At 41.0% G+C, this 24,164-nt stretch overlaps 1 protein-coding gene across 4 annotated transcripts in view; it reads left to right on the plus strand.

Annotated features, from left to right (window-relative positions):
• The window catches only part of LOC121277134 (GRAM domain-containing protein 2B), a 59,785-nt gene that overhangs the window by 26,503 nt on the left and 9,118 nt on the right, over window positions 1-24,164 (plus strand). For 3 of the 4 annotated variants that reach the window (XM_041186188.1, XM_041186185.1, XM_041186187.1), the window contains exons 3-9: window positions 10,246-10,327; window positions 11,500-11,569; window positions 12,133-12,236; window positions 12,758-12,853; window positions 12,997-13,068; window positions 17,400-17,480; window positions 22,397-22,502. In XM_041186188.1, coding sequence (XP_041042122.1) covers window positions 10,246-10,327; window positions 11,500-11,569; window positions 12,133-12,236; window positions 12,758-12,853; window positions 12,997-13,068; window positions 17,400-17,480; window positions 22,397-22,502 — 611 coding nt within the window. The remainder of the gene's footprint in view (window positions 1-10,245; window positions 10,328-11,499; window positions 11,570-12,132; window positions 12,237-12,757; window positions 12,854-12,996; window positions 13,069-17,399; window positions 17,481-22,396; window positions 22,503-24,164) is intronic. The other variant, XM_041186186.1, reaches the window with a different exon arrangement.

Below are 24,164 nucleotides of genomic sequence, written 5' to 3' on the forward strand. Positions count from 1 at the left end.
ACGAGGTCCCCTAAAGGCCATTTTGACATCATTGACATTCAGGCCTGTCAAACAAACTTTTGATTTTTCTACTGAGGATTTCAAATGGCACAAAATATTATTCATAGTCCCAGAGGCCGGAGGTTTTACTGTAGACCTGCAAAACACACTGCAGCTTGAAAATAAAATGGATTTACGCCTGAATGTGCAGCCAGGCTTTGAGGAAAGTTGAGTGTTTCTGAACAGGCATAGAACGTAATGTGACAGTTACTGGTCATTTGAAGGTTCAGCCGAGCTCTCAATTCCCCAGTGACAGAAGACTCGGTGAAGCCACTCTTATGTGCACACACGTGCGCGCACGCACACACACACACACACACACACACACACACACACACACACACACACACACGCGCGCGCGCGTACCTTTACTAGGTAATGCAGTCACATTGTAACATTACATTCTGTGTCTGTGTTGAATTTTTTTAGAATTTCCTTCTTTGGAACTGATGGCATAAACATCAAAGACTGTTTATATCATTAAACTTGGAATCTGTAAATAAGATGTTTTAATTTATTATAAATAAACCCCCCCACACTCCCATTTCCAAAATGAAAAATTTCATTACTTGACAGAAGATAACTTATTGGGGATGAGGCTCACATCTGCAGCCCCTTTGCTTGAGTTTTTTTTAAATCAGTTAGCACTCTCCTCTATTCCTTGGTTTTGTCCTGCCAATTCCAGGTTCCTTTTCCTTCAACACCTCTGCTTAAAGTGTGTGCTGACAAACATGTCAGAATACTGACTTCCAAAGGTCCAACTATGCAACAAAGGGGATTAAACACGAGTAAATTCTGCAGTCCCAAGCTAACCATCAGATAACAAATAGTTTAATTCATACATACTTCACATTTTAGGTAATTTTACTCTCTTTTTCAGGACAAAGCACCTCCTTGCACAATCATCCAAACTCTAATGAGACATATTGGCACCCCTTAGCACAGCAGCACCCTAATCACATTAAAGATACATACCACTTTATAGAGGCAATTAACTCATTAACTGTGCCCACCCTGGCACCAGCCCCTCTTCCCCGCCTCCAAGACCATGCCATGTGGACATTGTCTGTACACAAATATAGAAATAAACATTCGGAGGTATGCTGCTGTCCAAAATATCTTTAATGGGTCTGTGTTTTGAGAGATTCTAGGTCCAAGTTTTGGTAGGTCAAGGTTTTGAAGGCTGGGCCCAGGTTTCGGGTTGTCAGATATTGTGGATCTAGGACTGGGTCCAGGATTTGAACGCCTGAGCCCCAGTTCCCACCGATCCAGGTCAGTGTCTGGGTTTTGGCTGATTCCAAGTTGTGTGGGTTTGTCTGGATTTGGGCTTTGCTATGTCTGGGCACAGAGATCTGGATTTGAGGAAGTCCAGCATTTGGGGTCTGGGGTTTTGGACGTTCAGGATTTGGTGGTTTTGGAGGTTCAGGGTTCTTGGGGTTCTGTGTTTCGGTGGCTCAGGTCCATGTTCTGGGCACTCCATGCTCACGTTTGGTGGCATCCAGGCCTGGGTTTTCTGTACAGGTTTGGGGGTTTCCAGGTATTGAGCAGTCCAGGCCTGGGCTGTGGGCAGTGTGGGTTCATGATTTTTGTGGGCTCAGAATCTAGATATTGTGGGGTTTGGGTCCAGGTTTTAGCATGGTCTGCATGTGTTTTAGAGATGAGTTTTGATTTGTCCTGAATTTGGAGTATAGGAGATTGATGATTTATGGCCACTTTAAGAGCTCCTTCCTGCTGCTGATAAAATAGGTGTGTGTCCCCCGCCTGCCCCCAGCCCTGGACTATTGCAGTTTTGCAGTACTGGCAGTGGCCACTGCTCCTGTTGGAGCTGCTGGGACTGCTGGTAGCTCTTAAGGATGGGGTATCCTACCTCAGGGCAGAAGCCACTCAAATAGCATTGCAGCTTCCAGGGTCAGCGGAGGTGGGCTCTCTCCACTGCAGGTGGGCAGGGCCACCAACTCTACATTAAATCATAGCCTATTTGTGCATTTTCCTTTACGCCCATCTAATATTAGATGGGTGACTAGTTTGGCTTGGCAGTCCGCAGCAAGCCTCACCTTTTTTCATTGGCCCTTTTTTTTTGCTGAATTTAACTTTCCTGCATTCCCAACTATATTAATCTAGTAGATGCTGCACACAAGCACATTTCTTGTCATCCACACCCTTTCTGAACACCCTGAAATTATAACAGTATGAAGACCCCAAACCTCTACTGCCGAGGAGGAGGAGAGAAGCTGGCACATGGGAACGCCATCTATAGGATCCTCTCTGAGTCACGCATTGTTCAGACTTGGCAGGTATATTGTTCCTTGATGGTAGTTGAGTCAAAATCCTTGTACACCCTACCTGACAGCACGAGAATACCTTCGCATGAACCCACACTGCCCACAGCCCAGGCCTGGACTGCTCAATACCTGGAAACCCCCAAACCTGTATTCAGAGTACAGAAAACCCAGGCCTGGATGCCACCAAACGTGAGCATGGAGTGCCCAGAACATGGACCTGAGCCACCGAAACACAGAACCCCAAGAACCCTGAACCTCTAAAACCACCAAATCCTGAACGTCCAAAACCCTGGACCCCAAATGCTGGACTTCCTCAAATCCAGATCTCTGTGCCCAGGCGTAGCAAAGCCCAAATCCAGACAAACCCACACAACTTGGAATCAGCCAAAACCCAGACACTGACCTGGATCGGTGGGAACTGGGGCTCAGGCGTTCAAATCCTGGACCCAGTCCTAGATCCACAATATCTGACAACCCGAAACCTTGACCCACCAAAACTTGGACCTAGAATCTCTCAAAACACAGACCCATCAAGAGAGCAGCTCATGATCACCTTCAGCCATTAATTGCCTTTGTTCAGAGGGTGATAAATGCTGGCCTTGTGAGCAATGCCCACATCTCATGAATGATTTTTTTAAACGCTCGAAGGTCGTGAAACCTGTCAATGTTGGGCATATCCTGAGTACAAACTGGTCAACTGTGGATCTGCCATTTAGCAGAGATATTGCTTCATGCTGTAAGTGGTGTTCGCAAGCTGTGCCTGACACATTACCGCTCTTCCTTATCTGTTGCTCTTGATGCAGTTGATTTGCATCACGTTAATTTCTTCAATTTTCATTTAATCACCAAACTGCATCTCCTGGAACTAGTAGCAAGAGTAACATAAGCCAATCTTGTACAAGAAAAGATTTGGCTCCAGTGTAGGTGTCGCTGTTTCAGTTTGTTATGCTTTCCCTGAGGTGGGAAGTTTGTGATCTCATGCTGGAAAATTGGTAGGCCTGTTTAAACTGGCTATGCAATGCATCCAATAGGTATGAGATTGTTATAGAATACAGAATCGTGACATGTGTTTTCCTCTATACAAATTGTTTTACTTTGTTATTTTTATAACCGCTTACTGCCATGGACTGGTTATCAAAACTTGCATGAATAAATTAAAAGCAAAATACTGCAGATGCTGGGGATCTGAAATAAATTAAGTGCCAGAAGAACTCAGATGGTCTGGCAACATCTGTGGAGAGAGAAACAGTTAATGTTTTGAGCTGAATGTGACTCCTGTTTGGAATAATGGCTAATGCCTAGTGAATAATTGCTAGTTAGGTGAGATTCTAGAGGATGCCTATGCAAACATACTCCTCCAAGAAGCCAGTGGTTTCAAAAGGTGAATGGTTTCATGGTCATGAATCAGATTTTTAATTCCATATTTTTAAGGTGAAATTTGAATTCAATCTGCCATGGTGCTACTTAAACCCAGGTCCCCTGAGCATTACCCTGGGTCTCTGGAATACTAGCCCAGTAACAAAATCACTACGCCCACCACCCTCCCTCAATTTATTGGGTCTTTGTCTTATTGGCAGGATGTGACGAATGGAGTCCTACAGGGGCCTGTGCTAGGGCCTCAACTTTTTACAATCTTCATCAATGACTTAGATGAGAGGAACGATGGCATGGTAGCTAAATTTGCAGATGACACATAGGTAGCAAAGTATGTTGTGAAGAGGACATGAGGTTGCAGATGGATGTAGATAGGTTGAGTGAGTGGGAAAAAATTGGCAGAATATAATATGGGAAAATATGAAATTGTCCACTTTGGCAGGAAGAAGAAGCAGAATATTACTAAGTGTTCTAGTGCATGTGTAACAAAAAGATTAGTATGCAGGTAATCAGGAAGACTGAATTGAACGTATAAGTAAGGATGTTATGCTTCAGTTATACAGGGCATTGATGAGATCACATCTCGAATACTGTGTGCAGTTTTGGTGGTCTTATTTAAGGAAGGATATAAATGTGTTGGAGGCAATTCAGAGGAGGTTAACTAGATTTGATACCTGGACTGAGCTGGTTGATTTTATGAGGAAAGGTTAGACAGACTGGAGTGAGGGGTAACTCTAATGAAGTAAGAGATCCTGAATGGCCTTGATAAGGTAGACATGGAAAGGATGTTTCTTCTCGTGGGTAAGTCCAGAGCTAGGGGACAGAGATGAGGATAAGTTTTTCTTTTCTCTGAGGGTTGTGCAACTTTGGAACTCTCCTCAGAAGGCAGTGGAAGCAGGGCCATTGAATATTTTTAAGGCAGAGGTAGGTAGATTCTTGTTAGTCAAGGTAATTGAAGGCTATATGGGAATGTGGAATTCGAAACACAAGCAGATCAGCCATGATCTTGTTGAATGGCAGAGCGGGCTTGAGCCCTATTTCTGCTCCTACTTCATATGTTCATATTTATGGTACCAATCTGGCCACTAGGTGAATAATCCCTAAATCTTTTCAAATCACTTGCATACAGACTTGGATACTGTGACACAGATGATCTGGACACAAATCATCAAGTCAGTTCAAAGGGGTGACTGTAATATTATTAACTCTTCCTCTCGCCCACAGTGACATGGAGCTTAAAAGTTTAGCTCCGTTACTTGATAATTTTTCCTGAACTATCCTTTTAGGAAACCAGTGGCCAAGATCATGAGATGCTTATGTATGGGGAAGGCCATTTGTTCCCTCTTAATTCACCCTCCAGAACAACACTGTGTTACACCCACCCAACACTTGCTGCATCTGGTTGTCGTCTAAATGATTCCAGATTTTCTACATGTAAGTCCGTTCCAAGCGTTGGTCACTTTCTACATGAATGACTTATTGGCATTGGCCCTAAAATTACATTTTACTAGATTGAAAATATTCTCTGACCCTATTCCCACAGATTAATGTAAAGTAGTACTCCATATTAACCTCTGTACCATTTGTTGGCTTGTAACTTCTGAGCTCTGGGGTGTCGTAATTGGAGGGAAGGACCCCTCCCCCTACCCCCCACAAAACCACGCACACACATGTACGTAAGAATTACACAGCAATTGCCTGGAAAGTTCAAACTTCCGTTGGGCAATTGTCCTGCAATGGGAGCCATCTGAAAGTATGACATAAATACGGAAGTTATGGGCCATTACATTATATACCCCACAGATACCTCATATCCAGGCCTTTTTTTTAAAAAAAAAAAAATGTCTCTCCATTCAGATCTGACCTTTTTGTAGTAGGAATCAACTATAGCTCTTCTCTGCTTCTACTGGGTCACTCTCTTCCCTATTTTTACATGAGCAGAACAGGAAACCATATTCAGAAACAAAAACAAAAACTGCTGGAAAAACTCAGGTCTGACAGCATCTGTGGAGAGAAAGAGTTAATGTTTCAAGTCCGTATGACCTTTCCTCAAAACTAAAAAGACGTATAAGTGTGGTGAAATGTATACTGTTTAAGGGGGCGGGGTGGGGGGTGGATAGGTGAAGCTGGATGGAAGCCAGCGATAGATGGAGGCAAATTTTTGTTTTTGTTTCAGAAAAAAATTTCACCACATTTTTACTTCTCTTTAGTTCTGAAGAAGAGTCATACGGACTCAACGTTGACTCTGTCTCTGTCTCTCTCTCTCTCGCTCCACAGATGCTGTCAGACCTGCTGAGTTTTTCCAGCAGTTTTTATTTTAGTTTCAGTTTTCCAGCATCCACAGTATTTTGCTTAAACCATATTCAAATGTAGTCTGACCAGGCCACTGTGTATTTTGATCATGATTTCCTCAAACTTTTATTCTACTGTTTTGGCTATTTCATTCAGCATTCTATTAAGTTTACCTGCTGCTCTTTGAGCCTATTAATACTCCTAAAGTGATCTCAAACTTGCTTCCACAGCTCTCCTGTCTCTAACCTATCCCTGACCTTCTGTTTTGTTCCACCTGCCCCTCCCTCTCCCCCTTTTTTTACAACCGCACAAAACCATCACATTTCCACCTCCCTCCAGTTCCGAAGAAGAGTTATTTATAATGGACTCGAAACGTTAACTCAGGCAGCATTTGTGGGAAGAGAAACAGACCTCTGAAATTTTTCAGCATTTTCTGTTTTTATTTGTGGCTTTGTTATGGCTCTGTTATAATGCTTTCTCCCCTGTGTCCATTGATTCCAATGCCAGTGATGTTTCTCTTGCTATTGTATTGAAGAAATGTTTTTCTGTTAGAATTTGTGCAGCCATGCTTTTTTATAAAATATAGATCCTTCTCTGGTAACTTTGTTAACTTGTTCCATGTGCTCTTCTATTCATCTTACTGAGGCCCTTCATCCTTTCTCTGGGCAGGATTTGTAGAAGTAATCTTTCTTTAATCTGTTACATCTATTTCAGATCACAGTTCCTTAGTCTGTTGATCTTGGTTAGTGCTCGTCTTACATATCCAACATTATTCTTCTCTTGTGTTCTATTGAAATGGTGTTAAGCATTTCACTGCAATCCCTTCTGTTGTTTTTTTTTCTCATCTTTTTGATCTTGGCTGTTTTAGGTACCTTGTCCTTGGCCTTGATTTTTAATTGGGTCCGAGTTAACAATTAAACTTGATTGACCCCAGAGGTGTTGTCTTCCATTTCCTGTATGTTGTTTGGATATTTTACAAATGCATTGTCAAGTTCTACACTGCCTCCCATTCATTACATTTAGCAACTCTGACTCCAGGTCACTTATTCGTGCTTTGTGTTGGATTGATTGAAGTCACCTTGAAGTTGTTGAGGACAGTTTCCTAACAAAGATTTGAGTAGTCTGTGGTACACTTCTATTTTTGATTCAAAATTATTCCTTTAATTTGAGATTTCTGTTCTTTTGATAAATTCCCCCTCAGAATCAGTTTAATTTTCTCCCTGGTTGCCTTTGACAAATAAGGCTAAAACAGTGTTTTTTCTGTTCCTTTTTTTTCTCCCTGTCCTCTTTGAGCGGTGTACCTAAATATTATTTGATATTCCCACCACGTCTTAGTCTCTACTGCCAGAGCAGACTCCTATTCTGTCATGTCAGTTGTGATGCAAAGCCAGTGACCCGAAATGTTAACTTCCCATAAATGCCAGACCTGCTTGAATATTTCCAACAATTTCTATTTTCATATGATTTTGCATATAATGCAGATTTGCTTTATTGTGTGCCCCACAATGACAGCTTACTCATGGGTTCCTGCACATGAATGTCTTAGTTTTGTGTCCAGACCCACCACCTGGCTACAAACTTCCCAAAAATCTATGCTACATGAGATCTGGTTATCTCCTTGCAGTTTCCCACCCACCCCCATCTGTCTTATCTGCTTTAAATAATTTTCAATTACTGCATCAATGCTCCTTGCATGTTTTTGGTTTTGTTTGATTTGGGTGCAGCCGTAAGTCTCCTATGCCAGTCTTTTTTTATTATTCTGATTGCTTGTCATTTAAATTTTCTGTCTCCCACTCATTCTTATCCCTGTCCTTGGCCTCCTACACTGGTTTAACAAAGTTTCAGACATAGTAGTATCTCTTCCAATTGGGCACTTTACATCCTTCCAGAGTCTCTTGAGTTCATCAATTTTAGATCATAACAACAAATCCCTTTTTTAAATTCATTTATGGGATGTGGGCTAGGCCAACATTTATTGCCCATCCCTAATTGCCGTTGAAGATGGTGGTGAGTTGCCTTTTGGAACTTCTGCAGCCCATGTGGTATAGGGACACCCACAGTGCTGTTAGGGAGGGACTTCCAGGATTTTGACCCAGTGACAATGAAGGAACTGTGATATATTGCCAAGTCAAGATGGTGAGAGGCTTGGAGGGGGACTTCCAGATGGTGGTGTTCCCATCTATCTGCTGCCCTTGTCCTTCTAGATAACAGTGGTCATGGGTTTGGAAGGTGCTATCTAAGGAAGCTTGGTGAGTTTCTGCAGTGCTTCTTGTGGGTGGTACACACTGTTGCCACTGTCCTTTGGTGGTGGAGGGAGTGATTGGTACCCCCGCCACAAACAATCAAGCAGACTGCTTTGCTCTGGATGGTGTCAAGCTTCAAGTGTTGCTGGAGCTGCACTCATCCAGGAAAGTGGAGAGTATTCCACCACCTTCCTGACTTGTGCCTTGTGGACAGGCTTTGGGGATTCAGGAGGTGAGTTACTCACTGCTGGATTCCTAGCCTCTGGCCTGCTCTTGTAGCCACAGTATTTATGTGGCTAACCCAGTTCAGTTTCTGGTCAATGGTAACCCCAGGATTTTGATAGTGGGGTATTCAGCGATGGTAATGTCATTGAATGTCAAGGGGCGATGGTTAGATTCTCTCTTGTTGGAGATGGTCAGTGCCTGGCACTTGTGTGGAGTGAATGTTACTTGCCACTTGTCAGCCCAAGCCTGGATATTGTCCAGGCCGTGCTGCATTTGGACATGGACTTCTTCAGCATCTAAGGAGTCATGAATGGTGCTGAGCATTGTGTAATCATCATCAGTGAACTTCTGACCTTATGATGGAAGGAAAGTCATTGATGAAGCAGCTGAAGATGGTTGGGCCGAGGACACTACCCTGAGGAACTCCTGTAGTGATGTCCTGGAGCTGAGATGACTGACCTCCAACAACCACAACCATCTTCCTTTGCGCTAAGTATGACTCCAATCAGCGGAGAGTTCTCCCCCCACCCCCCCCCCCCGATTTCCATTAACTCCAGTTTTTCTAGGGCTCCTTGATATCGCACTTGGTCAAATACTACCTTGATGTCAAGAGCAGTCAGCTGCTGGTAATAATTCCTTAAAGAAGACAAAGAAAAGTACAGCACAGGAACAGGCCCTTCAGCCTTCCGAGCCTGCGCCGATCATATTGCCCGTCAACTAAAACATTTTGCACTTCCGGGGTCCGTATCCCTCCATTCCCATCCTATTCATGTATTTGTCAAGCTGCCTCTTAAACACCACTATCGTACCTGCTTCCACCACCACCTCTGGCAGCGAATTCCAGACACTCACTACCCTCTGCATAAAAAAACTTGCCCCGCACATCTCCTCCTATAGTTTTCTTCTCTCACCTTAAATCTATGTCCCCTAGTAATAGACTCTTCCACCCTGGGAAAAAGCTTCTGACCAACCTAGAAGCATCTTTTTTGTTTTTTGTCATTGTCTCATTACCACCACTCTTTTGCTATGAACCATTACCCTTTTTTTGTTACTTAATCTTTCCTGACTTCCATCCTCAGATTTTCCCTTCTCTTTCCCTGCCCCTGTACTTGCTTAAAACTGTTATATCTCTTAACTCTCTTCCCATTTTGATGAAAGGCCATTGACCCAAAACATTAACTTTTTTTTTTCTCTCCACTGATGCTTTTGACCTATGGAGTATTTCCAGCATTTTCTGTCCTTATTTTAGATTTCCAGCATCCACAATATTTTTTCTTTTTATTCTCATAGTACTTCCAATTATTGTCAAGGTAGGATTGTTGCTTTGACAAGTTGTCAACCATTTACTGCATCGTTAATTTTATTAGTGAATTCCCCTCATTTTCTTGGAAGTATGCTAGAGAACTCCAGTGCCATTTTATATCTTTTGCATTTTGAGATGATCCTCATTTATGTGCCTTTTTAAGGCTGATGGTTTTCCCCCACACCACTCAGCGTCCCAGCAATATCCCTTCTAGCTTTTCCTTGCTGTGTATAACTAGTTCTGTTTCAAAGAATTTGGATAATGGAAAAGTATATTTATTCTCAAGAGACACCTCTTTGTTATGACATGAGCTGGAAGAGTTGCATGCTCTCCAGTGAAGATTGCTAACCTGTTGCATCATAGTTTGCATTCATGACTAAGCAAATATACTATAAAATTGGAAGGCAGCTGTATGTTTGTAATCTTACCAAAAGTTTCTGTAGCCTACTAATCAACTTGGATATAATTTGAACTTTTTGTTTTTCAGATCAAAGACTTATGATACAGTATATCCACCCAGTCCTACAGATTATGAAACAAAGCTTGAAAGAAAAAAGTCCACATTCAATGTGAGTATTTTAATGTGCTCTCTTTTTGTCTTGTCTTCCCTTTTGCTCTCCAGATCATGCAACTGGGTGACTATATGGCTAACCTACTTATGACCTCTGCCACTTCTGCTCCTGAGCTTGAATACCAGAAGGTCTATGCAAAAGATCAGACAACAATTTTTACATGAAAACAGCTACTGCTAAGAACTCGTACTGAGGAACTGATATTGCATCTTATCACATCTTATCAACTTCCTGTTTTTTTTGTTTCCAACTGTACCTTCTGGTATTTTCATTATTTGCTAACTTCAGTAAGAGGTCAGTAAACAAATTGACTTGAGTATTAATAGCAAAAACACACTTGCACATGGTATAAATAGTCGCTGAGTTCAAAATTTCCCCAAATTTAGTGTTTACATAGAACATTCTTTTTAAATATATGCATTGAAGCAAACATTTGACCCTGGAATTTTTTTTTTAAAAACTCTTTAAAATTTTGTAAGCAACAGTTCTACGTGGTAACACTTCTGGCCTGAAACATAAAGTCAGCTTAATCGGTGCACATCTGTGACATAAATACCTTGATGTTTAACCTCCGGTTTTAATTAATTGTATAATCAAATGCCCTTTAGGAGTTAGTTTTCAGGTAATTTAAAGGCCATTTTTTTTCCTCAATGGGCCCAAAAATAAAAATGAAACCTGGTAGGGAAACAAAAATGGCAGTTTCTTTTAAAGAAGGTTACCCTGATCTGAATGCTTTCAGCAGCTCTTGTGAACTGAAAATTTTGAGGGGAAAAAAAACCCTGGAATTTGCAGCATACTTTCCAATTGGACATTTCCAATATTCCAGCTCGCATTTGTGGATAGTTTTTGAGAAAGTTGGATGGGGGTGGTGGAATAAAAACAAAAAACACACTGTCTGTGGTATAATGTAAGGCAGGCAGAGATTAAATGCCAAAATGATGCAAGACTAAATGGAGTGGTAATGGTAACTAAATCATTACTGAAAATGGTGAAAGCCAAAGAATGGTTATTAGCCATCCTTTTGATTACAGAATAGAATGAAAACTGTGAAGCATTGGAAATTAGTATAACCAAATAGCTTAACTGATTCTCTTTTACTTTCACGCATTCCTCTTTAATTTCTAGAGGCAGAAAGATATGCAAGTAACTATTTACTTCTTTTTTTTTAGCCTTCGAAGACTAATGCAACCTACCACAAGCTCTTTAAGCATGTTGAAAAGGATGAATTATTAAAACAAAGTAAGTGGTCATCTCACTTGTGTTTTGTGATTGGCCAGCCCCAATGTTATATATGTCTAAGTGACAGTGAGAACACACACGCACACTGCAGGACATCTCCTGATACCTTGTCATAAGTGACTATTGTGAATCTAAATAGTAAGCTTTGGTTGAATAGGCTGCTAATGTGGGATTACAGATGAATGTATTCCTGCCTTTCGTTGCTGGCAGAGCTGCACTTTTTCAGCTGGAGTCATTGGATAAATCAAGAGTGTAAACCTTGGGCTTCCTTTCTTTCTACCTCTCACTCCAAGCCCAGTGGCATGAAACCCATATTGGCGTTCTTGCTACTCCAATTCAGACCAGCTAACTCAACACAAACCAGGAACAGGGCAAAACTCCTGTTTAAGCTCACCAACACAAAGCCTTCTCAATTGGGCATCGGTGCTTTAGAGGTGCTTGCACTTTTTAACAAAAAAAAGTCATAACAAGCTGTATCGCATTTTTGATGACTTAAGAATGAGACAGCAAAAGCAATTGTTTTCTTGTTGAAAATACCAGCACTAATTTTATTTTATTTATAGGTTTTACATGTGCGTTACAAAAAGACATACTGTACCAAGGGAAATTGTTTGTGTCTGAAAACTGGATTTGCTTTAATTCCAAAGTTTTTGGAAGAGATATTAAGGTATGTGTTTTTGCTGTTTGTATAGGGGAAAAAGGAAGTCTTTGCTAAACCTGGTCATCATGGCAATGTTTAATTGGAAATGTCATGTAAACCTTTATTTTGAGTAAGGAACCTGGTGGCCTGTTTCTGCATCAATAAAAGTGAAGCCCAGGTTTCTAAAACTGCTGAAACTGTGGCATTGTCTCATTTTAAGCTTTATGTTCTAGTAAGTAGTTAATAATTTGTTTGGAACAATACATTTAGCTCCTTAACTTTGGGCTTTCTCATAGCCATCTATCTGCCTTGCCAACAATATTGACTTAATCCTGAATTTTAAGCTGCCTTGTTCCCAGTGTGGAATCTTGCTAGATAGGTGCACAGGCAGGTAGGACCTCGCAAAACTTACTTTGTGTTTTACAGCATTGAGATTTTAAAATGTAATTCAGCATAACTTGCTGTAACTTTGAAGTACTAAAACCTGGCATCAAATGAATTAGTTGTAAGATTAGTAACTGTTTTTTGCATTGCTTTTTACACTTTAGATTGCAATACCTGCCTTTTCTGTAACTCAGATTAAGAAACAGAAAACTGCCTTGCTGGTGCCAAATGCTCTATGCATATCAACAGAACTTGAGAAGGTGAGTATCCAACTATGCAACAAATCCAGTCATTTGACGGGAATTGTTTTACAAGCTTTAACATATTTAATTCAGAGCAAGTGTGATCCACTTAAAGTAGCTGAAGTTGAAGTTTAATAATGTTCTTTTCAACTTTGTTGCAGTTTATGTTTGTTTCATTGCTGTCCAGGGATGCAACCTATAAGCTTCTGAAATCTGTTTGTATACATCTGGAGGTGAGTCCAAGTAAATGAAGATTAATGATCAGATTATCTTTGTTTTTAAAGAGGGTATCAGAAAAATATCTCAAGATTTTAGCCGATTCATTTAGATGGTGCCATGGTGCTGTTCAGCCATTAACTTGGCCATTCTTGTGGTAGGTAGAGGAGAAATATTGCTACCTACCCATTAACCACCTTCCTGATTCTATCAGAAATCCTAATATTTGGACAACTTGCAAGTCCTGGACAGGCACATGTGCATTTCCAGCAAGAGTGGAGCAAAGGAATTTTACTGCAGTTTCTTGCCAGTGTTTGGGGGCCCACAAGGCTTACTTAATGGTTCTAAATGTATGAAAACTCTCTCCTCCACCTTCCAATTTTGGATTGATTTGCATTGTGAATCTGGCCTGTAAGTTTGAATTGCCTCTGGGACTTGCATCCAGACTACCTGATTTTCAAGGGCTTGCTGAGGGAAATAGATTGCATGACTTGCACCCCTTATATGCTTTGAATTATATTACACCTGCCAGTTGGAAGATTGGCATATTATAGGCCCATCCTGAAAATGATGGAATTTCCAGCAAGGATGGAAAGGTTCTGCTGAACTCAGCATCCGCCTCCTACTGCTTTCCCTGACTAGCAGAAATTCAGCAACACAAATTTTGAATGATGGCAGAGACTGAAAATTGAAATAGTGAGCAACATGAAGCAGCCAAAGTAGCAATGAAAGCATAGGTATCAGCTCACTGGAGGACGAGGCCACACACACATTTTTCTGCAAAGGACTCGAGCCATTCAATGGGGCAACCTGCAGAAGAACATTGGGAATGAAAACGAGATGCCTGGTACGTTGAGAAGCCTGCCAGAAAGTCTGTGATCAGTGTCAAGGAGCATAGGGCAGCCCAATTTGGCACTGGGCTTTGCACAGAGCTGGGAACACTCCAACATGGAAGTGGTGGTCAACTCCAACAGTGTACTTCTGGGTCCAACCATGATGCTGCAGCTTGCATTGCAATGCAAACAGATTTCACCAAAAGTCTCAGCTGCAGTGGAAGCTCAGACTGAAATCATACAAGGTCAGCTTGGTACCACGCGATCTTAGACTGGTACCATCATGACTGTGGATTAACGTTCAAAGGCCTTAGTGTCTCACAGTCCAGCAATCTAACCTGCAACAGATTACTGGTTTGTTTGTTTGGGAGCCGCAGTGGCTTCCTGGAGAGCGATCCTGCTGTCCTCTCTGGGATGACAGCATTCATCCTCCTACCACTGACGGACATTGGCAGACTATCAGCCAGCTTAGGCTGAGATGGTGCAGTCCACACAGGTCTTCCTGGTCCATCAGAACTGCTCAAGGCCATCCTTCTAGGCCATCTGGAATCTCCTCCACTCAATCATGCTGCAGCCAGTGGGGTGCATAAGTGCACTAAGAGAGTAAAAGGCACACAGAAGACAGGCACTAAGGGAATGCACAAGGGTGATTATATGAATTTGTGTGCAATATTGATTTTCATTTATAAATTTGGAATATTTATTGTGATTTTTATTTTTGCATTTTGACCAGACCATCTTGATGGCCCAAAGAGGGAAAGTAAGATATAGGGCAACATTTTTGGCTCAGCGGGAGCGCACCCAACCCGCTTAAGCATAAAATGACACATGTTAACGTCAGGTGAACATCCCAATGTCAAAGTGCAGTCACATGATATTTCGTTCGGCGGGCCCACGCCAGAGTCAGCAGCACGCCCACCAACAATTAACAGGCCTGTTAACACCCATTAAAAAGATAACTGAACACAATTTTTTGCTGCCTGTCCAACCTTACGGGCGGCGGGCAGACGAAAAGGCCAAGTGGCCTTTGCACTTTTTAGGAAACCTCGTCTACGAGTGGGATGAGGTTTCCTAAAACAAATAACTTCCAAATTTTTATTTTATATTACCATGCCCCTGCTCGTGTGACAGTCACATGAGGGGGCATGTTTCATTACAGCTTCCATTTCTTTAATTTTTTAACTCTCTTAATCTCCTTGAGGCAGCTCTGTGCCTCAGAAATATTCTGAAGCGAGCACTTGCACGCATGTGCGAAGTTTGTGCTTGCCCTCCCCCCCCCCCCCCCCCCCCCCACCTGCCCACGCAGACAGTGCCGAGCGCTGGCGCTCGTGTTTCACACTGGGTGGACCTTAATTGGCTTACCAGCGTGGAATTAGCTTCCAGCCTTGTTCATGGCTTCCTCACCACCCTCACCGAGCCTGCCCAACAAGGGCTAAATTCTGCCCATAATGTCTGTTGGTGAATGGAGTTGCAGTTACTGGTATCACACTGAGTTCTTCACAGACAACTTAGCCAGAAAGGGGTTGTATAGGTTGCCTTATTTCCTGTTGCTCTTCCTTATCCTCCTCCCACTCCTGAGTTGAGCTAGTAGTAAGGGCTATTCCCTCATGATACTCAGGTTGAGCAGCATGCAGCAGACCACAACATATCTTGACATCCATTCTGCTAAGAAGTGTAGGGCAGTTCCATAGCATCCCAGCTGTTGGAAGCATTATTTCAGTATGCTAATGATCTGCCTTACTACATTTTAATATGGCAGTTTGGCTTTCATTATATGCACGTTTGGTTGCACACCATAATCATCAACCATGCAATCAGCGGACAGCCACTGGGGGTCTTCTGCACACTGATATGTCACAATCTGCCTGCTCTGCATACTTCCAGCAGTCATTCACTTTGTGCATTTCAACATCCTCACCAATATGGTGTCTGGTCTGCCTCACCCCAAAAGTATGCATTGGGCCTTGGATGCAATTTTGGCCCCCTTACAGCACCAATACCATCATAACAATGGCTGCTGCTGATCCGAACTTTGTATTGGCAGTCTAAACCAGGAAGTATTAATCATGTAACACCATGCATAGTGTTACAATTTCCATAAGACTAATAACTTTTTTTAAAAAAAAATTTGAATTCCCACTGACCTGGATTGACAAGATTTCAAGTTTTACAACTTTTGCTGTAACAAACAAATTAAAAACAGAATGACTAAACACTATTTAAGGATGCAACTTATACTCTGAACTACAGAAAAGCACCTCCATTTAACTTTTAAAATGACTGTAAATCCCCCCCACAGTTATACTTTATCTCTGAAATGGACTGTGCATTCTCCAGGGACTAGTTCACAGCCATTATCCGCTTCCAGTGGCTTGTTTCCTTCTTCCTTTTCCAGCTGGATAACTTCTAATCCCCAAACTCACTTTTTCATGGTGAGGGTTACTCTGGAGGTTCCTCCTTCTGGCTAAAGATAGGCGAATCTTCCAACCTCGTTTAAATCTTCACTTCAACCCGGCCTCTTCAATGCGAGCGCAAGCTCCCACCTGCGTTTTGTATGGTGAACAATAGAGACTCTTGATCACTCAAATCGTTAAAAATTTGATACACGTGAATGTACCAAAGGGTCAGCTGTGGTAGGACTCTCGCCTCTAAACCACAAGGTCCCAGTTTCCAATCCCACTCCAAGGCTTGAATGCATAAAAACCATGGCTGGCACTCCACTACAGTACTTGGGGAGCACTGCACTGTCGAAGGTGCTGTCTTTTGGATGAGACATTAAACCAAGGCCCCAGCAGCCTGTTCAGGTTAATGTAAAAGATCCCATGGCACTCTTTCAAAGAAGAACAGGAGAGTTATCCCAGATATCCTGTACAATATCTACCCCTCAATCAATATCAGAAAAACAGATTATCTGATCATCATCTCATTGTTAACCGCATTCATCATAATTTTAAAAATGCTGGCACAACATGGATGTTCATCTGTGATACTGGCACAACCACACAACCAAAGCAGAACTTCTTTTGGTGTGCTCAGTAGGTAGCTACAGCATCTTTGTGCCATTTATGTTTTTTAATGCCAAGTCTTTTGCTAATGTACTGACAAGACAAAAGTTTCCAGAGGGCTGCAACTTCCAGATTTCTACTGCATTTATTTGCAGTAGTGCAGAGGCCAGAAGTTGCAGTCCAATTGACTCTATAAACTGTGAACACTGACGGGAATAACAATGAGGCTACCACATACTTCAGGCTATTTTACCGATTTCTAATAAATCACATTTTGTTCTTTGCTAAGATGTTTATATATCGATTTCATTAGATTTGCACCATGAAGGGCATGGGTTCTTGCTATTTTGGCACCTTTTGCAGAGCAAGCAAACATGCATTATTGTGTTCTTATATCTTGCTTAAGGAGAGCAGTTTCACCTGTTCACAACTAATTTTATGATAGTTTTAACAAAATTCTATATAGAATCCAATATTCTAACCATAAGTGTTGTATATCTTTTTTCATAGGATAGATGTGATGATATCACTCCAAACCCATCCTCTCTCGAAAATAGTTTCAGAGCTGAGCGTCCAACATCTTTGCCCCTGGTAAGCGGAAATTAATACCCCTTGAACTGATCTTTTGTTTACATTTTGTAATTGCAGCATCATGACATGAATTTATTATGAAGTTTAACCGTACTGATATAGGGGACTGGTTACTATATTTGAATATCAGTGACAAATGGGAGACTTATTTAATTTTCTAATTCAGTGTATATACTTTATTAAGTTGTTTCAAAAAAACATAAGGGATATGTAGGGTAGCCACCAATTAAGGGAATTTTCCAGGGAAGGCTCATAAAAATCACTTCAAACCGTAAAATTTAAACGTGAAGCTTGCCTGCAGTTCATTGTTACACATTAAGGTTATTTCCATGTGACTTCCTGTGATAACTTTTCAAAATGTTTCAGCATGGATGAAGAATACCCGGAGCATTTTTGAAAAACAAACATGTCTCGCTAGTGATGCAAAGTGTACGCAGGGAAATCTATAACACCTGGAAAGAAATAAACACCAGGTTTATATGGTGCCTTACTGTGTCACTTTTTTTTGGTGGGCAATAGCTGCACACCTTTTATGTAAAAGATCACCATTAGTGAAAGAAAAACTCAACCACAAATAATTTAATTTTTTTGTAATAAGTGAAACTCTCATGCATGTGAATTTTTTCCTGGAACATTCCTTACAAAGAAACCCTTTGATTAGAAACACAAATACAGAGCATTTCTCCCTCTCTCTCTCTCTCTCTTTCACTGTGTTTGGACTGTATCAGGATCAAAGATGTTTTCCTGCAGCCATTTGTTAATTTTTTTTAAAAAAGCTTTTTACAGGTGTCGCCCTCATTGCATCTGTCAAATTTAAGTGCATAAACAAAGTTAACCTAAACAAAGTTGAAATAAACTTTTTTTCCGGATTGTGGTTAGTGGTTACAACTGCCCTCTGAGCAAGAGGGGCAAAATACTCCAGATTCCCAACATCTGAAATAAGAGCAACACTATTCTGGTGAAAGGAAAAAAAACTCCATATGAAGTTATAGAAAAATCTGGAACTGATGTTCATTCATAAGAGACAATTGATGGCTGCTGTTAATATGACAAGTATAACCTGGATAGATAGTAATAAATAAATTGGGATAATTTGTAGATAGAAGTTGAGCAGGAATTTTTCCTGTCCACCGTATCATGTGGTCTACTCCTGACAATTAGTTTTTGTGCTGAAAAAATAATGACTTATAATTTAAGTAAGATGGCAAACAGTTCTTTTTTTATAAAAGCAAATGATCAGAATTTTACTGAAGAACAGGTAGTGTAGTTGCTTGTGTGGTTACTCTAAATTCTCCCCTTGGGTAGCACTTTGCTCAAGGATGTGCAGGACCCCAAATGTCTATGGTCCCCAAATGTCAATGGTAAACTTATTGGCAGTTACCAAGTGAAAGCCAAGCACTTAACAGGAATGGGATGAATAGATGGAAGAGAAGGAACATGGGGTCCACAGTTGCTTTAGTACCCTTTCACTTTGTAAGCATGAAAACTCAGATTTAGTGTGACTGTCAATTGATGCGTGGAAGCCAATACACATGGCACCTTTTCCTAGAGAATAAGAAATAGAGAGAGAACTGCAATGAGTTAACATGACACAAATGGGGAGAACCCTAGACTTGTATAGATCACCAAGTCTGTTGAGGATCACAATGAAAGTGTGCTGAAAATCCCAGATTGTACTGAACTATTATATATGCTACATGCTATGTATGATTTTTTTAAATCATTAGGTACAAAACTAGTTCCTACTGCTGCTATTTTTTATTATAAGCTAGCCTTTAGAAAATAAAACACACACAATCAGCAGTGGATGACAGTTTCATCAACTTGCCTACCCAGGCAATAAATATTTGCCAAAAAGCTGAATGCTAACAGGAAAATTAGTTTACCTTTATGTAGAAACTTATATAATTTTGCTACCCACAGGAGAATGTTCCCTATACTAATTGTCGAAGTTGAGTTATTATATCTTTATGAGGCTGTATTAGAGGCTGTATTAAAGCTGTAGTTAAAATGGAGATTAGTGGTTTTTCAAATTGCAGTAAATGGCATACACTATGAAAGTTTTTAAGGTTTGACCGGATAGGTCTGTTGAATAAATTCTAGCTAACTACGTACATACTGTAGGTTCAAGTCCTTAGCTGGTAACCTTGAATTGATATAACATATGTTTTAATTTTAGTAGATCACAAACAATGTTAAAACCTGGCTGTGTTCTCAATTAACAAGAAAATACTCAGAACATGACTTTGCTAGTCTATAAGGAGGTCAGCAATATTCCACCCCCCTGAGTGTGCCAGTAAACTATTCCAAATGAAGATTGGCTGGAAGTGGATTTCTGCATATCCCTTTCTGCCAGACATTATGTTTATTTTTATAACTATGTAATAGAGCTGGCCTATTCCTAAGCACTTTTTGTGAAAATTATATTTTAAACTACTTCACCCCTACCCCACCACCCTTTCCATAAACCCTACCAATTATTTTTCTTTCAGCTGTGCACAACCAGTAATTCCACTAAGGAGAAACTTAATAGTATAGTGGATCGCGTCTCTACTCTGAGGAGACGGCAAAGCTGTCGGATTAGTTTTACGTTTCTCGAGCAAAAAGCCTGCACAAATGCACTTGGCTGCCTCCAATGCTGCTAACTGCTCTGCCACATTCTCTTTCTTTCTGCCTTCTGTTATGACCACAGCAGATCTTAATTGCTGCACAAACCAAATCTCAGAGCAAAACTTGGCCTTTTACCTTTCACCTTTTGTTCTGTATTCTGAAAATGAGAAGGCGACATACCGATCTCAACAGTAAGAGGTCCAGTAACACTTCTGGGATTTTAAAAATTAAGAGTAGAAGTTTTAGCACGACTAAAAGAAAACTTGAGCACACAAGATTACAGTTGTGCAATTAAGGTTAGTCTTACAAAACATTCCCCAAAAAAGACTCGCTCTACTTGGTCAGATCCACAAGTAATCATCTTCCAGGCAACATTCCTTTTATAGGTGTTTCATTCTGCTGTGAAAATCCAAACTCCAGAATAAAACGGCTTTTAACAACCCATGACTTTTCTGGCTTGACTGGATGGTTGATCCAAACTGCATCTCCTCTCAGACACAGCCCCAGCTGCTACATCTCACTGCTCCAGCTCAACAACCCAACAGTTCCAGCTGCTATAACAACCCTACATACTCTGCAGTAACTCTAAGACCTGTTTTTTTCCCCCTTTCATCTCAGGTTCCATTGTTCTTGCACCTCTTTGAAACAGATATAAGATGTTTCATGTTTCCATCTCACCTTTGCTTTCGGGTCAATAAAATATGATCTCCCCACTTCTATTCACCTATGGAACTCCTGCAAGATTACAAAACTGTTTCTTTTCACCTCTGACTCCCTTTTGATATTCTAACAAACTCTCAATGTATCCAAAAATGCAAATGTTAGATCTAACCTATTCACTTGTACCTCAAACCTAACCCCTCTATCCTTTTCGTGTTTTTAAACCCCCCCCCAGACAGCCTGTCTCCTCCTAATCTCTGCCTATCTTAACTAAATCAGACACACACAACCTTTTCACAGAATACACAATATTCCCCAAAAATGTTTTTAAAAAACCATTTCTTGCACTTGTACACTCACCATATTTATATTTTTCTCTGGGAACTAGTTTGAGCCTAAAGTGGAAAGAAGGGTTATGTTCTTAAAATTATAAATTAATAATCAAGATCCAGTTCCTGGGATGAAGTCCATGGCAGATACAGGGCCAGAAATTGGCACAAAAGGCAATCTCTATAGTCCAAATGATTTCCAGAGCCTGCCTAGCAAATACATCTCTCAATCGCAAACTTTACAGTGCAGAAGGAGGCTATTTGGCCCATCGAGTCTGCACTGGCTCGCTGAAAGAGCAATCTACCTAATCCCACTCCCCTGCCTTATTCCTGTAACTTTGAACATTCTTTCTTTTCAGCTAGCAATCCAATTCCCTTTTGAATACCTCGATCGAACCTGCCTCCACCACCCTTTTCAGGAAGTTTGTTTAAAAACCTTTCCTCGCATCACTTCTACTCCTTTTGACCATTATTTTGAATCTGTGCCCTCGAGTTCTTGATGTACTCTTGAGAATGAACAGTTTCTCCCCAATTACCCTGTCCGTACCCCTCGGGATCTTGAGTACCTCTACCAAGTCTCCTTTTCAACTGCCTTTTCTCCAAGGAAAGCAGACTCAACCTCTCCAATCTATCCTCAGAGCTACAGAATCATTCTTGTGAATCTCAACCCCTGCTCCCTTACATAGTGAGTTGTTGAATATCATGAGATCCTGTGTCATTGGTTATATACATGTTTTGGGTCCGAGTGCCTATTGACAAGTTTGAGTTGGAGGCAGGGCAGTATTTGCAGCAGTACCATAGCAAAGAGTCTATTTTGCAGCAAACACTGGCTATTTTAAAAAAAAGCCTCTAGGAACTCAAGGCAATGGAACTCGAACTTAAACTACAACAACTTCAACCAACAAAAAACAGATTGGTTTCTCCAGCAAATTACAATGAGTGGAGGTTAGTTATATACAAATTGTGTGTAAAATCAGTCCCAGTCACTTACAGCAGTGGGATCTTGAGATGTGATCAACAAGAGGACTTGCCTAACCATCTCCATTTTGACTGGGAATAGTAGTGTCACTATTTGCAGTTGATTTCCAACCAGATATTCTCACCCTAAGTGGGTAGTAAATTATGAGAAGCTAGTCACTAGTTTGAACATGAAAATGATATTGTTAATCTAAGTGTTATTTCCCTGTGTTGCACTTGCTGACTCCTTTTGAGACTACTTAGGACTTTTAATTATATAAGGACTGACTTCTATTGATATGTATGTACAATCAGCAAGCAAACTAATAAAATTAATAAAATGTCCCTTTTTATAAAAAGGAGTTCAATATCGAAGGTTTGTCTGATCTTGCAGTATGTAGAAGGCGGGAATTGGAGCAATCTAGTAGCTCTGGGTCTCAAACTCCAGAGTCTGAAAATTCTCAAGGTTGGTCTGTTTTGTTATTTCATAGGATAAAGGTATAATTTTGATAATTTAGTGGTCAATTCATATTGTTAAATAAATTAGTGGTTAATTTTAACAAGGATAGTCACTCACCTTGAGTCTGCCGAGCTTTCTAGAATTCAGAAGGTGATCTTTTTAAACTGTGTAAGATTTTGTTAAATAACTAAGCAAGGTGGATCTGGTTAGCTAAAATGTATGGTAGAATCTCAAGTTATCCAGGCACACAGTGAACTTGTGTTGGTAAATGGTGAACTTTTAAACATGTATTGAAAAGATGATGAACCACAACACTGTACCTGGTGAACACCTAGAATGATCTTAAAGCACTTGCAGTTTACTTTTTAAAAACTTACAAGGAGCTGGAAATCATTAACATGATTTTATAATAGAAACTAGGAGCAGGAGTAGGCCATTCGGCCCTTCGAGCTTGCTCCACCATTCATTATGATCATGGTTGATCATCCAACTCAATAGCCTGCTCCCACTTTCTCCCCATACCTTTTGATCCCTTTTGCCTCGAGCTATATCTAACTCCTTGAAAACATACAATGTTTTGGCCTCAGCTATTTTCTGTGGTAACGAATTCCACAGCCTCACCACACTCTGGGTGAAGAGATTTCTCCTAATCTCTGTCCTAAATGGTCTACCCCATATCCTTAAGACTGTGACCCCTGGTACTGGACTCCCCCACCATCGGGAACATCGTTCCTGCATCTACCATGTCTAGTCCTGTTAGAATTTTATAGGTTTCTGAGATGAGATCCCAACCACCCCCATTCTTCTGCACTCCAGCGAATGTAATCCTAATTGACTCAAATCTCCTCATATGTCAGTCCTGCCATCCCAGGAGTAAGTCGGGCAAACCTTCGCTGCGCTCCCTCTATAGCAAGTACATCCTTCCTCAGATAAGGAAACCAAAACTGCACACAATACTCCAGGTGTGGTCTCACCAAGGCCCTGTATAATTGCAGCAAGACATTCCTGTTCCTGTACTCAAATCCTCTTGCTATGAAGGCCAACTTACCATTTGCCTTTACCGCCTGCTGCACCTGCATGCTTACTTTCAGCGACTGGTGTACGAGGACACCCAGGTCTCATTGCACATTCCCCTCTCTCAATTTATAGCCATTCAGATAATAATCTGCCTTCCTGTTTTTGCTACCAAAATGGATAACCTCACATTTATCCACATTTATACTGCATCTGCCATGCATTTGCCCACTCTCTCAGCTTGTCCAAATCACCCTGAAGCATCTCTGCATCCTCCTCACAGCTCACCCTCCCACCTAGCTTTGTGTCATCTGCAAATTTGGAGATATTACATTTAATTCCCTGATCTAAACCATTAATATATACTGTGAATAACTGGGGTCCCAGCACCGATCCTTGCGGTACCCCACTGGCCACTGCCTGCCCTTCAGAAAAAGACACATTTATTCCTGCTCTTTATTTCCTGCCTGCCAACCAGTTTTCTATCCATCTCAATACACTACCCCCCAATCCCATGAGCTTTAATTTTACATGCCAATCTCTTATGTGGACTTTGTCGAAAGCCTTCTGAAAGTCTAAATAAATCACATCCACTGGCTCCCCCTCATTAACTCTACTACTTACATCCTCGAAAAATTCCAGTAGATTTGTCAA

The sequence above is a fragment of the Carcharodon carcharias genome, chromosome 4 (assembly GCF_017639515.1).
Source record: "Carcharodon carcharias isolate sCarCar2 chromosome 4, sCarCar2.pri, whole genome shotgun sequence".
Classification (NCBI taxonomy): Eukaryota; Metazoa; Chordata; class Chondrichthyes; order Lamniformes; family Lamnidae; genus Carcharodon; species Carcharodon carcharias.